Source organism: Quercus robur, chromosome 6 (genome assembly GCF_932294415.1).
Source record: "Quercus robur chromosome 6, dhQueRobu3.1, whole genome shotgun sequence".
In the NCBI taxonomy this organism is placed as follows: Eukaryota; Viridiplantae; Streptophyta; class Magnoliopsida; order Fagales; family Fagaceae; genus Quercus; species Quercus robur.
The window spans coordinates 37,221,679-37,241,383 of NC_065539.1; the positions used below are offsets into that span (position 1 = coordinate 37,221,679).

At 33.1% G+C, this 19,705-nt stretch overlaps 2 protein-coding genes across 2 annotated transcripts; one reads left to right on the plus strand and one right to left on the minus strand.

Annotated features, from left to right (window-relative positions):
* Nucleotides 1-676: 676 nt before the first annotated feature.
* LOC126688623 (probable methyltransferase PMT3) lies at nt 677-5,670 on the minus strand. The gene is made up of 8 exons (XM_050383385.1): nt 5,442-5,670; nt 4,321-4,713; nt 4,052-4,216; nt 3,775-3,957; nt 2,971-3,565; nt 2,027-2,139; nt 1,704-1,924; nt 677-1,290 (listed from the first exon to the last, which is right to left on the minus strand). The coding sequence occupies exons 2-8, from the start codon at nt 4,597-4,599 to the stop codon at nt 969-971; spliced, it is 1,878 nt and encodes a 625-aa protein (XP_050239342.1). The 5' UTR covers nt 4,600-4,713; nt 5,442-5,670; the 3' UTR covers nt 677-968.
* Nucleotides 5,671-14,620: 8,950 nt separating this feature from the next.
* LOC126690143 (pentatricopeptide repeat-containing protein At1g08070, chloroplastic-like) lies at nt 14,621-15,289 on the plus strand. Its single transcript, XM_050385274.1, has one exon. The coding sequence runs from the start codon at nt 14,621-14,623 to the stop codon at nt 15,287-15,289; it is 669 nt and encodes a 222-aa protein (XP_050241231.1).
* The last annotated feature ends 4,416 nt before the right edge of the window (nt 15,290-19,705 follow it).

A 19,705-nucleotide genomic window follows, 5' to 3' on the forward strand; every position in this document is an offset into this window, starting at 1 on the left:
CTTTTGGATCAATCCCTTAGTTACAGCAAATGGTAGCATTTAATGGTATTTTCTAAAATTTTGTTTGAAACCCCAAGTGACTTTGACATCCTTAATGATGCTTCTTTTATCTTCAGCCCAATTCTATCGTAACGATTAACAAACACTAGAAAATGAGGGAGACTTTTTTTTTTTTTTTTTAGTTATACGCTTTCTTTTTTTTTTGGGGGTGGGAGGGGAAGTATTATAGGCTTTCTATGAAATAAACAAAGCATGGTGTTGTGAATTTTTGAGTGCTAGCCGGTTCTTTTGGGTGCTCCGTGGTCTATAGCTTGCTTGGTGTATCTTCTCGTTGTTTTGGTGCAATAAAGTAAAATGCCATTTCGTAAAAAAAAGGATACACTCCAAAATTAACTTGATAAATATGAAAAGGAGTGAATGTAAATACATTTCACAAGACCGGTCAGTCTCCAAATGTCATCTAGTGAGCACAAGATATTGATGCCAGTCCTGTGAGAAAATTGGATGTGTATTTTACTTGAAACGGTCCCAGAATTTAATTTGCATTAGGGAAAAGTATTTTTTCCCAAATTGGACCCATTTAAAGGGAATTATTTCAATAAAGTAATTTCTATATTTGCACATAAAACTAAAAGCACAAAGACAAGACATGGATAAATTTTAGGCAAGCAAAATATGCTACTACAAATAACTTGAACCAATTCTATTTACTTCAGCAGCACATTGGCCTTAACTTCAGTTATTGATCAATAGATTAATAGGTAGCTTACACAATGCCCAGAAAAAGAAAAAAGAATTGCGTATAGATGCTGACAGTCTATGGCTTTAACAAATAAATCATCGTAGAAAAAAGGAAATAAAAATTAATAATTTAAACATAACTTACTGCTACAAAAATAAAATTATTTTCTGCATAACAGCTTGGGACATGCTTGGAATCCCTTGAAGCAGCAGACTAAAATGTTGTCCTATTCGGAATCCCTGAGGCTTTCACTTGTCAGCCAGACTTTCTTCTGAATGATAAGCACAATGTCATCTCCATCCGGGTCGGAATCTGAACTGGAATCAGCTGTTGCCACTGCTTCCCAGTGCAATGCTGCCAAGTACTTCTTTATGTAATCAATCACTGGTTGTTTGTCACGAAAAATTATGAAACCAGTAGGCCTTAGTATGCGATCCATCTCAATCAGCAAATCTTCAGGACTGCAATCTTTCCTCACTATGTCAGAAACGATAGTCCATGCATGGAGCAGATCATAAGTTCGGGGGTATGTTGAAAAGGCTTGGCACCTGTTGAGACAGATTTTCCAGTATAAGTCAAAATCAACCTCCTCCAAACTTCAGCGGACACAAACTTTTCCAAGAATCTATGGATAAAGTTCTAGGGTGTAAAAGTTGATGGAAAATGAGCAAATATCATCTCCACCAAGCATGTTAGAAATATATGTCAGCAGAGCTGGTAAATTTGAAGAAAATCAGCCATAGGCAATAGCTATATGCTGTTAAATGATAATTAGCTGGGTGTCATTATTTCTCTCACTCGTGTATCAAAAAGTGCATAAGTTGAACTCCAATCCTTGCCTAGGAAAACTAAGTTCACTAATATAATCACTATAAAGATAATATATATTATAAAACAAAGCATGGTATTACTTACAGTACAATTTTTTATCATGTTATATTTCAAAAATCAATATGCATACCAGTTGTGAACAGAGCCTATAAGACCTCTGTCGTATATCAGCTTAAGAGTGTTCGGACCATCTTCGGGAACAACATTCATCACCCAAACATCCTTGTCCTTCAGAGCAGCACCAAATGAACCCATATTTGCCTTCATGTCCATCAAGTTCCTCACAGTGTTTGATGAAATCTTTGGACTCAAGAGATTCCAATAATTCTCAACCCTCCGTTGCCAAACTTCCTACACCAGACACCAGCAATACATAAGCCCAAGTATTGGAAGTTTCTAAGCAGCAAGGAATAACTAACCATAAAAAAATAGTAGATTAAGACCATTAATTACCGTATCCTTTTCAAACATTTCATTTGAATAGCCAAAATCAGCAAGACGAGGAGGAGCAGCAGTCAATCTAGATGGCCAAGGAGCCAATCCACTTCCCTTTACTCTGTGGTCATCTGATAAAACCAGGAAAAATTTTAATTAGCACCTATCAAACCTGCCAACATGTATCAATACAAAATTCTAGGTTCCTTTGATCGGTGGGTATTCCATAGCTTGAAGTACAGGCTATACACACCTAGCTTAGCAAATGCACCCAAGCATATTGACTACCAAGCATCATGATGATTGTGATAACACCACAGCTGGTCATTCAAGCCCAGCTTTATATTGGCATGTGTCTCTAAACTTAGTACCTATCTATGCTCAACCATAACAAAATCCTCATTGAGTTAATCTAGAAGTATACACATTATTCAACCGAGATATAAGTGATCATAATTATCACTTGAAAAAAATAGCATTTGGGAAACGACTGTTTGAGAGTTAAGTGTGAACATATCACAAAATAACCAACAAAGAAGCAAAGCAAACTTAAACTAAAATCTATACTTGTCCCAGTGATTTAAACAAACTACATCAACAATTCAAAATTTAACACCAAAATCATAATAGTGCATCCTTATGCCAGGTGGCCTACATACTTATGATTTCATCTCTATCTGTTCTTTTAGTTGGATAACTAACTGTGGTGATTTGAAGCTGTTTAAATAAGCTAAATTTACTTACAAAACTCTGTTTTCTATGGGAATCTAAGCCTGCATTCCTAATTGTCTATAAGCAATTTGAGCGTTTCTTTTGTATTAACTCTTATTAACTAAGTGGCATGAAAGCAAGAACAAGTTTTGTTTTAGCATTAAGCCAACGAGAAAATATTATTGTGACAATAGTTTCCAACAGTCAAGAAAACACAGAAATTATGATAAAACATATAAGAAGACACTCACGATCAGAGTATGGCGAGATGCATGCTTCCATTTGCACACCCCAAACTTTATCTGGATCATCATCAGACCGGCAGAGAGGAGGTTGAGTACCAGGTTCTCTTTCCATATAACAGTCATTTGTCAGAGGCTTTTGCCAAATAACTGTTTGGTTCCTCTTTACAGCTATTCTCCAACACATACGCTCCACAAGGGCACTCATCTCTTTCCATATTCTAAGATCCTCTTCATCCTGAGCATATGCTTCTGGAGATGAATAGGCAAAATACCCTCCTGGTCTGAGCAATCTATCGAGCTCAAGAAGAAGAATTCCATCCCTTTGAAGCCAATCAATCCTACATCGAGAACAGTGAGCAAGTTCAAAAGATCTGCTAGGGTAAGGGAGCCTCTGGGTCCCTAAAACACCAAGATATGCTGGAATTCCTCTTTCTAGGGCGAACTGAATTTGGTTTTGATGCACGTCATTTGGTGCTAATGACATTGTTATGACATCAGACGAAAGAAGATAACCTCCAAAACTTGCAACACCACAGCCAACATCAAGAACTGTTCTTAATCTTCCTTCATTATTTATCTTATTGTTGGAAAAGTTAAGCATCTGCAAAATTAGGTCACGTATAATATTACTACATCATCCTCGAGGCACAAAAATATCAATTAATTGAAAAAAAAAAACAGCAAGATCAAAACAAAAAATCAGACAAACCATTTGCAATGCAGAGCAAGGGAAATATGCACAATTATATACGGACTAGCAATTCAAGAAATACTTTGCAAAAAGCATTCAATAAAGGCCACAAATCTTACATTTGCAATTGATGCAATATACTTATCAGCTCCATAGTGAAAATGAGTTCCTCCACCAGGAAATACAATCTTTTCACCTTTAACAACCATCCAGTTCTGGTCAGACTTCTCATGTGCAAGGTGAGTATGAGGTATGTTTGCTTTCCAGACTTCATCTCTGCTTTTTGGCCACTTAATTGGTACCTGTAACATCAAATGAGCAAACAGAACATCATTTACTAGAGCAGAGAATGATAATACAATCTTGATTACAACATCATTCTCTAAATAGACTCGCCTTGTATCCTGGTGGAGGAGGAATCAAGCAATTGAACCGCCTTTCCGGAAGAGGGCAATGTCTTTCGTAGTGCTCCATTAAAGACAAGTCAAGCTTCAATCTCATTTGGTATATAAGGTTTCTATCCAGGCAAGGAATCAATTCGGAATGCCGATCATCACAAACCTTCAAAAAATCAAAAGTACACAAATGAACACCATTGACATAGCAAATCAAACCAAAAAGCAAGCCGGGGGGCTGAAGACTAAGTATAGCTGTAAAGCACTTACAGGGAAACTCTTTGGTGTGATTTCATCCTCTCCATCTTCCAGCGCAAATCTCATGGAAGACTCATCTTGCTTGCCATCATTATCTTCATCCCCACCCAAGTAAGATGAACCAAGTTTTCTCAAAGATCTGCTGCCATATTCTAGAGCTGATGCACCATGGCTATTAGAGCCAAAAATGGATCCATAGTATACATACAGAAAACCAAGGAAGATTGTCACAGCACACACAGAAGTGATTAAACGCTTCTTTTGCACCCCATCAGATCTTCCCCTCATCATTTATTTTAGTTCTCAAGTTCTCCAATCGCAACTCTTTTTTCACTTCCACCAATGTATTCAAAGATCACAACATAGATCTCATCTCATGAATTACTCAAAAGACTTATCAGAGACCTGTAAAAAAATTAAATTACAAAACCAAACAACAATTAGCCAATAAAAATACCATCTTTTAGGATAACAAATTACACTACTTAATATCTACGCGTATGAGCTCTCATAATAAACTAGCACCGACATGTTACCACGAAACACTGTGTCTTAGAAATATAATATTGTTATATTATACTAGTAAAGTTCAACAGCAAGTTGCAAACTTGTTTCTCAATAATTCGATCCCTGGATTGAGTCAAAATCTAAGGACTATGGAAGTGCTTTATAAACTTTTTTTTTTTTTTTTTAAAGGCACTGAAGCTAGTTGAGGTTAGCCCCACACACAAATTGACAACCAAGCAATGAAAATGATTGATCCAAGAAGGAAAGAGATAGTCTAATACTAAACGCAAATCAAAACGAAGATTTTAGCAAACGTAATTGATTTATCCCAATGTTCCAGTCCCTCAGTGAATTGAAACACAAGCAATAAAGAAAATGACACTTTCCCTGAGCACAGATCTGGGACAAAGACCAATACAAAAAACTACATTTTTTTGCATTGCAAAAGCTACGTTAGCCAATCCTATAAAAACCCATGAAATCCAAATCATTGCAAGCACACCCAGAAACGTTAATTGAATCAGATCCAGCAATAAAACAAGAATTTAACAAAAACCCAGAAACACAAAAGCGAAAAAGCACAAATAGAAAAAAAGAAAAAGAAAAAGAAGAAGAAGCAAGCTTACTGGGTTTGAATCAAAAAACGAAGTGGGTCTGATTTTGATACCTAAAGAATCGTCCTAGATTTGTACGGGGAGATCTGAGTGAAGGGAGGGTGAGATTAACTTCTATAAGAGGAAATAAAATGGTGGAGAGAGAGAGAAAGAGAAAGAGAAAGGAAAGAGAGATAGATCAGATCTTGAAGTTTTGCCTTATATATCCCCTTTTTAGCGCAGAGGAACTCGGTGCTCTGAGTCCGGGTTCATTTGGATGTGCGTGTGCGTCCGGGTGTTTTTGTGACAATGTTAATGTCTTCTTTTTTCTTTTTTTTTCTTTTTAAACACAGGGTTTCTCAAAAAAAAAAAAAAAAAAATCTTTTTTTTTTTTAAATGAATATGTTAGTGTTAAATTGCTCTAATGTCTATCAACACATTCTAGATAATAATAAAAAAAAAAAAAAATTCAACACCTTCTAGTTATCAATAAATAGTAAGTATAATTTGACTTAGGTCAAATCATGTTGTGGGTTTATTTATTTATTTATTTTTTAATTAATAAAGGTGCGAGAGAGTTTTGGGGTTAATACTTGATACTTAATAGATCTAATATGAAAATTACTGGAGATCCAAAATATCTAGTTGATCTAGTGGTAATTACTAATTAGTTAATAATGGAAGACTAATTTATTTTTATTAATTATTAATTAGTTAAGTGATTTTCTTATATAAATGGTTTGTAGTCTTTCAGATAAGCATGAAGTTAAAAAATATTACAATAAGTTCAAGAAGTTGAAACTACTACTTAACTAGTAGGAGTATAGTTAGTTTAGACTATTTTCATTAATAAAAGGAAATAGGTGTGTGAACGGAATGAAAGCAAGTAGTGGGATATTAGTAGACTGTTTGGTCGGATTAAAGAAAAGACTTCTTGTAAATTATTATTAACTAATTAGGCTTATTAAATTCGTATAGTTGTAAGTTGTAACATGGGTAGAAGAACGTTCGGACTTTAATTTTTGCTAAATTTCTCAATTTCTCATTAAAAAACAAAAAAAAGTAATTATGATTCAACATAATGTGATTGAGAATAGTGATTATGATACAACATTCAATAAATAAATAAAAAATTATACAACATTAATGGAAGGAGCCTGCTATTAAACTATTTTACTGTTTGAAAAAATTTAGGACCACAGGAGGAAAAGATAATTCATGCCTTCTTCCTCTTAAAGTTTCCATGCCAATACGAGTAATGACTTAGTTTTTGGGCACTAGATTAATAAACCCATGTTAAGCTATTGTTATTTTTTTTGGGTAAACCATGTTAAGCTATTATGCTACTTTAATTTTGTGGCTTGATTATTAAGAAATAGAAAGAGTTAATGCAGAAAATTTTAAAAAGTGCATTAGGGGATCTTGCACCAATAATTGTGAAAGAAATATAAAAAAGCTGGGTTTTTCCTCACTAACACTAACAGAGCACACGGGTTGAAGATTACCACTTAAAATATGTGGTCATTGCAGAGTTGCTGGCAAAGTGGTGGAGGACAGGGAGGGCAATCCCTATCATTACTTTTGAAAGTTAATTTGACACTCACTCACGTCGGTAAGGTGAAATACCACAATTTCACATAGAGGAGTCCTGCCAGATTTTGTCTTGATAAACAAAACAAAAGTCAATACGTGCGAGCACATTGATTTAAACCAACATACATGTCCCATCTTGCTTTTATGCTGTCTGTACAGTTTGCCCAAAAAAAAAAGAAAAAGGTGGATTCATCGTATAAAGCTATCTAGTTTATACGAGTCGGTATTCTTTGATAGTAAATTAGTAATTCTTACTTTTTCTTTGATCAAAGAAATAATTCTTAATTCTTGTTTGAAAATAGTTATTTAGTGAAATTTTTTATTGAAAATATGCTCAAGTATATTTACACCTTAAAAAAAAAAAATTTTAAAAACTGTACATAAAAACTAAAAGTTAAAGATTAAAGCTGATACCAAGCTCATATTGTTTGGAATTAGATTAAAATGCAAATTAAGTTTGGAATGGTTATAAGTTTAATTTCTTATATTCCTAAATTTTGAATTAATTCCTAATGTTTGACACTATTATGAATATTTTCATTTTGCCTCTTTCCATTAAACATGATCATTATGATCATTGAATGTCATCTAAGCAAAGAACATTCATACCAGTCTCATCAATTTAAAATTTAAGCAAAAATTTGTCTAAATCCAACCAAAACATGCGTGCATCAATCTTGCACAATATCCTCGTTGCTTGTAGTTAGACACTATCATCACTACACTAAAAATAATTTTTTGTTATTCAAAATCAATCTCTCTCTCTCTCTCTCTCTCTCTCTCTCTTATAATAATCACACCAAATAGGTAGAGTTTCTGGTGGACAAGGCATTGTTTTAACAATAGTACAATTTGGTTTTGTGGAGCTGCAATCTAGTCTGCCTCTCTTCACCTCTCTATTCATCAGATCTGGTGTCTTTGGTGTTTTTGGTGGTGGTACGATTTGGTTTGGTGTGGTGCAATTTGGTGATTCTAGAGGTGTGATATGATGGTTCTAATGGTGGTTAGATCTAGTTTTGGCAGTTTTATTTTGATTTTAGTGGTTGTGTGATTTGGGTTCTTTGTGGAAGTTGAGTGGATTTTGACATTTACTAGTTGTGGTTGTGCTGGCCCTGCTAGGTTGTGGCTGTGCTCGGTGGTTATAAAATCTGGGATTAAAAATGTGAGTGGGAAGAAATAATATTTAATTCCTATATTGATAAAGTATTGAGGCTGATGTATGTATATGAAAAAAAAATAGATAGCTAAATTAGAAAAAATAGTAGAGATTTTTGAGTTAGTTTAGTTAAAAAATTGAGGAAACTAATGTGAATGCTCTAAATATTGTAACATAACATGTGCTTGTCCAATTAAAATACTCAAATTTAGTTAAATTATGTTAAGTCAATTAAAAAGTTAAAAAAAATTAAAATTAAAATAACTCTTTAATATATATAAATTGTAGGGATAAGAGCCCAAGATCGCATATTGGGCCTTAGGCTTTGTCCGAGGGGATAAACAGGTCCGAGGAGAAACTACTAGTGATGAGACATTCTCAAACCAAGACTTATAAGTGGAGCAAACGAGTGGTTGTCCGAGGAGTACATACTCCTCGGACTTGTGAATATGGTTCAAAAAATACAACCCAATGATTAAAGTGGCCTGCTGAGAAGGTTCAATGACAGAGCCGTGTTTCGTGGGCATGAGAAGAGGAAGAGAACCTAAAAATATCTAAGAGAAGGCTGACACCACTGTATTAAATGCACAACAGGTATTTTACTGACCGCATTTATGTAGAGAAGACCTTTGAACAGTGCCACATTGGCTACCGCAACTCACAAAGCGCTAGGGAAGGTGGCTGATGGGACAAGCACTCAAGTGAGGGCTCAAATAATCGACAAGTGGAGGGTAAAGATGACACCAAAGAAGATATATAAGGTAGAAGACTCTTCATGGAGGGAGGAGGGAAAAATAGAAAGAGAGAACACGGTAGCAATTTAAACTGTCTTATTATCCCACTGTAATCAATATAAGATGACTATGGCCTTCTCGGACTGAAAGTCTGTTGATATTAACACCTCTTATTTATGTTTGACTACCATTTAATCCAACTCTAGGCGTTGTCCAATTCGTTAGGTCTTAGTTTTTTGGCCCACTCTCTACAAATTCATTGTACCGGGCTCATTGGACTAAGGCTCCATACATTTTGGGCTTGGGCCCCAAATTGTGACTTTACATAAATCATATACTATATAATAAAAGTTGGGCATAGAAGTCGTGGTTGCGTCAAGTGGCTTTACCAAATTGCAAATTTTCTTTTAGATTTTTAGATTTTAAGAAAAAAAATTATAATTTTCTTTTACTATAATTTCTAAGTTGATAAAAATCTTAATTTGATTACAATCCAAATTCTTTATCTAATCTATCTAATCCTTATTTTTTACATGTGTTGAAATAAAATTAGATTAACATTATTATTTTTATTTGTTAGGATATATTTCTTAAATTAAGGGATAGTATTTAACATACAAAAGTTTAATTCAGATAAAATTTTATCATCTAAATTTTAGAATTTTAGTTCTACTCTAACTAAAAGTCTATTTTAAAATTTTTCTAAATTTAAATCTCATCCCACGTTTTCATTGCTTTTATTTTCCTCAAGTTGCAACCTATATTTTATATATTAATTATTATTATTATTAAATAAATAATATTTTATTAGAATATCAAGCTACAAAACTCTTGATTAAGGGATAAGATTTAACAAAAATTATAATCCTACCAAATGTAATCCATATCACAAAATTATAATCATAAACATCTGCCCACTCACACCATGAAAACAGCACAAGAGTATCTGTGCATAAGAGGAATTATGGATAGACTTACAATTCTTTAAAAACATTAGGCATGAAGAGTTGGAGGCCTTCTTTCAATCAAACTTCTATATGATGTATCCGACACCTATATTACCTATATAATATAGGTGTCATCTTGAATGAAAAAAAAAACTTCAATCATGATGCTAGGTGAGTAGTGAAAGCGTTAACGATGCTAATGGATGTGTGAATTTTATTTTCTTTTCAAGTTAGCCTTTTTTTAAAAGTGGTTTTTATTTTATAATGAGACATATTTTTATATAAAATTTTTATATAAACTTATTGCCAAAGTCATAACTCTTAATAACATGCTTGCAGTTACGAGTGATTCAATTTTTGGCTATGATCTCCAAATTTCAGGTAACATACTACAAGTATTGCAACCCTTCTCTATTTTTTCTTATATAATTGGTGTTATTTCTATATAGATATGGAAGTGGGACACTACAATGCTTTGGGTTAGAATATTTGGTGTGTTTATCAACGGTTTTGCCTAAAGGGTTTGGATGCTTATTGTTCGTAGTTTGCTTCTTCATTTTGGTATTGAATGTGCCAATTAGGTAAATTAACCTTGATCTTTATCTTTAATTTTCATCGTACAAAAATCACTTTGTTTTAGTTTCTAATATTTAGATTTGCATGTCTTAGTGCATTGTCATTTCTTTTTAGAAAATTAGAAAATTTAGGTAGATTTATGCTAAACATAAAGGTATGGTGTTTCATAATAACTCCTAATAGAATTAAAATTCTAATCAATAACAACCAAAATTATACTACCGCACACCCTTGGTTCGATGGTCACTTTACAAGTATTAGTGCTTGTGGGATGTAGGGGGCAAGGGTTGGGGTTCAAGTCTCCAGGAGGGAGTTTCACACACATGTACACTTAGATTATGCTAGAGTAGAAATTCTATCTTGTATATATATATATATATATATATATATATATATATATAAAACGGAATTATTTATGATTCCCCCCTTTTTTTATCCACGTGTCATGTTGATTAGGTTTTGTACATATAATAATTTCATGTAGTTTGAAATACTCTCTATGGCTTAACTTTCAAATTTGTTTATAAGAAGTTATTGCTATTTTGAGATCTTCATTCTTCTTCTTTTTTAGGTATTTTAGTTTATTGCATGCAATTCATGCTTTGTGAATTAAGCCGCAAGGGAGTAATATATACATATATATATATATATATATATTACATATGATGTAGGGACACGTTTTGCAGCCTAAGCCCACGATGTATGGGATCTTGGCCCAATGAGCACAGTACAATAAATTTATAGAGAGTGAGTCGAAGAACTAGGCCCTAATGAATTTGACAATGGTTAGTATGGATTTAAAAGATGATCAAGCAAGAACAAAGAAAATAGAGCTGAATGAATTCACTGTCCGAGAAGGTATTTTGTCATACAAATCAATAACAGTTGGGTACAAGTATAATTTTTATTGCTAAAGTATTCTTTCTTTATTTTTTTGATCCTTTCCTCATGGGAGGTCTCTTACATTATATAGCTCCATCTGGATCATCTTGATCCTACACTTATTGATCATTTGAACCCTTATTTGAGTACTTGTTCCATCAGATACTTTTTTTGACTTTCTGTGAGTTGTGATTGCCAAGACAGCATTATTCAGGGGTCTTATCCACATAAATGCGGCTAGAAGAGTAGCTGTAGTACATTTAATGCGGTGGTAATAGCTTTTCCTTAGATATTTTTGAGTTCCCATCACCCTGGTACGTTTATGAGGCACGCTCTTGTCACTGAAGTTTCCTGGAAGGTCACCTTAATTATCAAGATACATACTGGAACTGTTCCCAGTTTATCCAGAGATGTTCCTCCTCGAATCACCTTTCACTCATTCCTTACTTATGAGGCTTTAGATTGGAATTACCCATAGCTATTTATTCCTCCTCGGATCATTTGTGTCCTCGGACTAGGCCTAAGGCCCAATATACACTTTAGGCCCTTAACCCTACATATGATTTAGTTCCAATTTTTTTTTCATCATTTATTTTATTAATACTTGTAAATATTTAATTTTTCAAAAATATCCATAAAGGGTTCTATGAAGCCAAACATGTGGAGTCATGAAGTTTCTAAAAAAAAAAAAAGTTTTGAAGTCATAAATGGTGTTTGTATAAACGGACTCAATTATATTTATAAATTAATGTGGTTTTATTCGTATGGTTCATTAATTATGATTTATTTACATATAACTTTTTAATTAAACCGTGCATCGCACGGTCATAATACTAGTATATAATGTAAAAAACACACCACTTCATTCAAATCTCTTACTTGTTTTGCCACCCACTCCTCCCTCTTCCCCCTCCAACATCAGCTAACTACTTCTCTACAATTTTGAAAACCATCCAACCAGAAGTGAACCAAAGTATATTGTGCTATTCACCAAATACCCAATTACCCATTTTGTGCCAGTCACAAAATACCCATTCTGTGATTTTCATAGGCACGAGGGCACATGCACTTGCACAACGTCAAAATAGAGGGCTTAGTTTATGTGACCATTAGTGTGTTTCATTGACCTAGTCAACAAAAAAACAAAAGACAAAAGAATTTCATTTTCATATCATTTCGTTACTTTGGTAGGCAGATAAAGAGAGAAAAATATAAATAGAGACAACCAAAAAAGATTCTTTTTCCTTTCCTTTAAAAAAAAAAAAAAAAAAAAAACATAGGTATCGATACCGTATTTTATTCGGCATCAATTCAAGCGTACAAAAAAGACCAAAAAAATTAAAAAAGGTGCAAAATCATGAATTTAAAAGCCAAAAAGGGTAAAAATAAGTACAACATGTTTAAACGGTGAATCAAAAAGTCACAATGATTGAAAAATCCACTTTATAGTAATTAAGACCAAAACCCTAATTGTGTATGGTAAAAAAGTTAACTTTTTGATCCGACTGTTGGATCATGTTGACATTTGAACCATCTCATAGGGCATATTTTCCCCTTCGAAATGATAGTTTACGGGCCAAATTTGGAGTTAAAACAGATGAAATATCACCAAAATACCAAAAACCCTAATAAAATCTTCACTATTTTTTTAGGAAAACTGGCAATTTTTTACCTGACTTCGTGTAATAAATTGTATCGAATAGGCAAGAATTGGAATGACCAGGCTGGACCATCTTGAAGAACAAGTGCTTAGCTCATTTTTATAAAAAATGCTTGACAATATCTACTCTGGATTGGAAGATATGAATTTTTCAACACTGCGTCACCTTTCTTTTGAGCGCAATATCTTGACAACTGTAGCTCCAAATCGCATGAGGCAAAGACCGTTGGAAATTAGACATCTAGAGCTTTTTGTGCATATGAAATTCAAAGAAAATGGAACTTGGAAAGGCCTTAAAACAGCCATGCGAAGATTGGGCCAGAAATTAGACAAAGACGAAAAATGTTGATGGGTGGCTAGCACTAGTGTATCCTAATACACTAATGCTAGCCTCCCATTTTTCTCATTCCCCTATAAATACCCCCAATTTTTGAGAAAAATCATGGAGAAAAATAGGAAGAAATAGGTCGAGAAAATAGTGACATAGAGAGAAAAAGTGAGGAAAATCATAAAATAGTAAGAAAATACTGGAAAAATACCTTTAGAAATTTTTTTAAAAAAAAATTTCTCTCCTCTCTCTCTAGGAAATCCACACAAAAAAAGCTCCATCCATTTTTGTTGTAATTTTTGTGGGTAAGGATATAGGGATGGGTTAGATTCTTAATAACTACACCAATCCCACCCTTTTTATTACCTTGTAATCATCATTCTCCATATATATAAAATCTTTCTTTTATCTTGCTTGTTATTCATATTTGCTCTATTTTCTATGCTTTTGTATATATTGTGTATATATCTATCTCTTTATTTCAATGTTCATATTATTATTGTTGGTTTATATTATTGTGTTTGTTGCCCTAGATGAGCATTGGATCATCTCCTAGACTATGTATGAGAAGTACTCTTAGGGGGAAGAAATCTCATCCCACCTAGGCATCTAGAGATTTTATTATTAATGCTTTTATTTTATGTCATCCCATTTATTTTCAAACCATACCCATCCCCTTTAATTTTATTTTATGTCATCCCATTTACTTTCAAGCAATCCCCATCCCTTTTTATTTTATGTCATCCCATTTATTTTCTTGCACATCCCCTCTCCCCCTTTATTTTATTGCACATATATATATACACACACACCATATCTAGACACCTAAATAATAAAAAGAGATAATTACAGAAAACCCACTTGAGGTTTCGCCCGTTTGTGCTTTGCTTACCCATAGTTCAAAACTTTACACTTTGCCCACCTGAACTTCAATCCGTTATCCATCCGTTACCCACCTCTCCCTTTGCCGTTAGAAAAACATATTTTTAAGGAAAAACAAACATAACAAAGATAAAAAAGTTAGGGTTTTTTATTGCTTAAGAACTTCTATAAGAACAAATTTTCTCAATGCAAAATGAATTTTAACCAATCCCCATGTTAAACAAAAGATATATCAAAGCAAATAACAACAAAAACAACAAGGACAAGGACAACGTTGTCAAAACTGGCCTTCCCTGGTTTCTTCCCCAACCTGGTTTCTCAATCCCATAATCTTCACCATCACTCCCAGAACCAGAAGTTGAACTTGAATTCAAATTCAAATTCAAATTCAAATCCGCACCACTTTCCCCAAACCCCACTTCCTTCCAATCCTATCCAACAACCCACACCCTCAATGGTGCAATTGGCCTCTCCTCCACACTCTAATGCCAACAATCTCCACTTCCCTCACACCCTTTTCTCTCAAATTCAGAACCCCAATATCTTCGCCTGGAATTTCATGTTCAAAGCTTACTCACACAGTAATAGTAACAGTAACACTACTGCTTCACCACAACAATGCATCTCTCTTTATAATCTCATGCGCCGCCATTTCGGGCTTTTCCCAGACCGCCATTCTTTCCCTTTCCTCTTCAAAACTTGTGCCCGTCTCTCACTTTCCCACAAAGGTCAAGAGCTTCACTCCCTCACATTCAAACTCGGTCTCCAACACGATGTCTTCGTCCAAAACGCTTTGCTTTCCATGTACTCCTTCTACGGCTTGCTTCACAATGCTCGCCAAGTCTTCGATGAAATACCACTCTTTGTTTGCGATGTGGTGTCTTGGAACAGTATGGTTTTTGGGTGTATACAAGGACGTTGTTATTGGGATGCCTTGAAGGTGTTTGATGAAATGCTCAAGTGTGATGTTAATGCAAGGCCGGATGAGGTTACTCTTATCAATGCTCTCACCACTTGTGCAAGGATTGGATTTCTCGACATGGGTCGTAAAATCCATGGATTACTTGTACGAAATGAATTTGTTTCTCAATCCTATCCTATTCTCACAGAAATTCTTAAGTAATAAAAAATCCTAATTTTTTGATCTTTGTTATGTTTGTTTTTCCTCAAAAATATATTTTTCTAACGGCGAAGGGAGAGGTGGGTAATGGATGGGTAACAGATTGAAGTTCAGGTGGGCAAAATGTAAAGTTTTGAACCACGGGTAGGCAAAGCGCAAACGAGCCAAACCTCAGGTGGGTTTGCTATAATTATCCCTAATAAAAAAGATTTTCTACTATCTCTCTTAAATGGTTTTTAAACCTTTATTAGAGCACAATATAGGTATGTCTCATAAGAATGGCGATGGCTTAGAACTTTCACGTCTTTATGATGAAGAATCCACAAGGCTTAAAAGAGATTAAAATCTATTTAAGAAAAAAAAAAAAACCTTCTTTTAATCAACATTTATAATATTTCGGCACTTTACTTTCTTGTCATTTAATTTTCTGCACTTTACTTTTGTGTCATTTAAATTTTTACACTTTATTTTCTTACAATTTATTTTATGCACTTTATTATTGTTGTTCCTTTACATTTCTCATTATTAAAGTTGCCATAAAATAAATATGCTTGGGCAAAAATTTCCCCTACACAATATTCTAAAAAAAATGCTTTTCTTCGAAAACCTTTTCCCACCTCTTTCTTTAAAAATGAACCCATTTAAAAAAAAAGGAGTCTTTTTAAAATGTTTTTCCTTTGTTCTTCTTAAAAGTTTTCAAAACAAAACCTTTTTTTTTAATGCTTTTTCGTCTCCTTAAAAAAAAAGGGTTTTCAAAATATTAAAAAATATATTTGTTTTTTTTTTTAAAGGGGAGAACCCGAATTTAAAAAAAAAAAAAAAAAAAAAAATCTGTTTTACAAAACTGGTTTTTTTTTTTCCAAAAAAAAAAAAAAAAAAACTGTATTTTTTGTTACCAAGTTTTTATTAACTGTTTTCAAAATAAAAAATCTGTTTTCTAAAAAACTGTTTTAAATATAAAAAATATGTTTTCTAAAAACTTTTTTCAAAATAAAAATTTGTTTTCTAAAAAAACTGTTTTCAAAATAAAAATCTGTTTTCTAGAAACTGTTTTCAAAAACTGTTTTCCAAAATAAAAAACCTGTTTTCCAAAATCGTTTTCAAAGCAAAAAAAATCTGTTTTCTAAAAACGTTTTTCAAAATAAAAAACTTATTTTTCAAAGAGAGGAAACTTGAAACTTAAAAAAAAAAAATGTTTTCAAAGTGTTTTTCTATATACAAAAGGAGAGGTGCTACATCCACATTATTTTACAACATTTTTACAACAAATTATAAGTAATCAGTTGTTATTAGTTCAAATTTGAACCTAACACTAAGATTACTTTTTTACCTCAACAATAACAACCAGTAACAATCTGCCATTTAAGATTTGTTGTAAAAATGTTGTGGATATATCATTTCTCATACAAAAGTATGTTTTCAAAAAATGCTTTCTTCAAAAAGATACATGCTTTTCCCATAACTTCTTGAAAAAAAATCTCTTCTAAAAGAAAATGTGTTTTTCTAAAATAATAAAAGTTAACGATGTAACTTTTTATTTTCTAGCATTTTCTTAGAATAGTAGTAGTTTGAGGATTTGTGTTCAAGGCTCATTCTCTTTAGTCTTTGAACACCTTATAAGCTTACATTGCCCTTAACATTTCTTGGCACTAGTGAACTTTGTTTGTAATTTTTTGCATGATTAAAATGAGAGAATGATGGATGACAACAATGTGTTACTCTTCCAACCTTCTCTCTTCTTCTTATTTTGTGATTTGTTTTTGTATGGTATTTAGTATTCACATGCTAGCTATATAATAAATAAACACACACATGCTATCATAAAGTATATTTGTATGCTCTCTCACATGTTACCTCTGTACATATCTCACATGTCTTGATTGTATATAATTTGTTGGAGTTAACATTCATATGTTAGCTATATGTAAATATTTACTCTCTCTCTCTCTCTCACACACACACACATATATGTATGTATGTACATTGTTTGAAAAAACCTTAAAAAAAAAAATCAAAATGCCAAGTATTCTATTTTTTTAAATAAAAAGTTAATGTTTGGAATAAATTAAAATAAGGTATTATCTTCGGATAGGCGTTGTGGGGTTTCTAGCACATTCCCCACATGTAACCAAACTTCTGAGTCCAAAATCTTTAGTTCAAAGACTTTTGGTTTACCTTAATTAATGAACCCTTAAATTTCAGTTTAGTTAATTAGGTAATTTAAAATAAATTAGATATCTAGGTGACCAATTACACCTTATACAAAACTAATAGTTGGTGACGACTTCTAAAATAAAAATAAGAAAAAGGAACTCACACACATACCTCATTCTAGATACACAGGCACACAAAAATTATGTCGCCAAGGACTCAATGTGCGACAAAACCCGAAAAATGTGCGTCCACAATAGGCGAACAAAGAAAATTTTCCATTTTGATCAATCTTAAATAAGACTTGAGAAATAGTTAGATTTACAAACTCCATCACATAATAAAAAGGCAAATGCCCTGACAACAGTGAACATATATATACCTAAGACAGTAAACCCTATAAGAATTTCTTTACCTCACTTTTCTCAACAACTAAACAAAGAGTTTGGCTAAATTTTTCACACAAATTCATCGTGTAATATAAAACTAAACATCAAGAACAATAAGACCCATACCAAAAAGTCATGGCTTATACAAATCTTTTCCCCTCAATCCGTTAATAGATAAACCTCATCTATGTCTTTTGAATCACCATTGATCAGCATCAGAATAGGCTTGCAATACAAGAGGAAACTGAGTTGAGAAGTGCAGACTTTGGAAAAGAAGAGCCTTTAAGACATCGTACAATGCGCAAGACGACAACATAGTAAGTTGAATGTGGAGCAAAAATGAATTGGTTCATTTGATGGACGATACAGGAGATGTTTGGATGAGTGATTGTGAGATAAAGTAGGCTGCTAACCAATTGCCGATAAAGAATAGAATCAGGCTCATGCAGTGTACGTAGCAAGGGAAATATAGCAATAAAAAGTTATGCAGATGTGCATGAAGCGATCTTACTCAAGAGGAGCAGTGAAATAATGGGGAAAAACAAGGGACCTAGTAGTAGTGAGAGGTAGCTCGTTGAGGGTTGTCTGGGTAAATGGCTAGGTGGGTCTAGAGAATGAGCAAGTGTAATAGTAGGAGAGTCGGATATAGACACTACGAGAGAGAGAATGGGAGACTCATTTGGAAAAAGGTTTAAGAAAAAGGAGACAAACATGAGGGACGAAAATAAGAGACCTCAGTGAAGAGATGATGTTCCCTAAAGATGTCTAACATAACTGTTACGTTGCGTGACATGTAATAGTTATGTTGAATCACATAGTGCAAACACAACACGACATAATCAAAGAATATAGTAAATGCTTAAAAATAAATAATTAAAATTATTTTAAATATTTTGATTTTTTTTAGAAATAAAATTTTAAATGGATTAATATTTTTAAAATTTTTCTAAAAGAGTTTTACCAAAAGCAAACTATCATAATTATTTTAAGTATACTTATAGTGAGTCATTGTAAAAACACGTTGTATGATGGCCTAAAATGTGTAAAATAATTCCCGTAAAAATGTGTAAAATAAAAGAGCATGTCTCATCCGGTATAACTTTTTTTTTTTTTATACAAGTTAGAAATTTTACTTTAACTTAAATGTATACGTGTGTGAAGCTCCCTCCTAGAGACTTAAACTTTGACCCTTGCCTACACCTCACAAGAACTTTGTACTTGTAGAGTGACTATCACATCAAAGGTGTGCAGTGGTTCACTCAATATAACTATAACCTATAGGATGTAACATTTTATTATGATTTCGAATTTGGTAAGGATTGCCACATTAGCTTTTTGCTTGAAATTTAATACATTCTGCCAGACTTAATAACATTTCAATAAACTTCTAATTTGGTTGAATTTTCAGATGGGTATTAGAATTGATTGGGTGTGGTTGTGCTCATTCTTCAATATTTGATAAGATGATGTGACATATTGGAATTGATGGGTGTAAAACTTGAGATTTATACTATATCCTTATAGAATTTAATTTCTTTTATTATATATGATATGAAGGAAGTATGTGGTACACCATTTTTAGTATTTTCGTTAACGTTAAAGTCACATAGCAGCAAACAAAACAAAAAATACAATACTCCTACATTTATATTACTACTTTATTTTTTTTATCGATTTTGAGTTGATATGCACCATGTTTCATAAATCACAATATTGCTCTTCCAAAACAAAAGAAGAAACCCTTAATTTACTGGAGTAGATAGAAGGAGTAGATGCAGTGTTATATTGGTCCAAGTCTTGGTTTTTCGACTTGGGTTGGATCACAAGAAACAAAAAATAGAAAGCACCAAAGTAAAAGTGGTGTTTTAGTGTTGGGTCT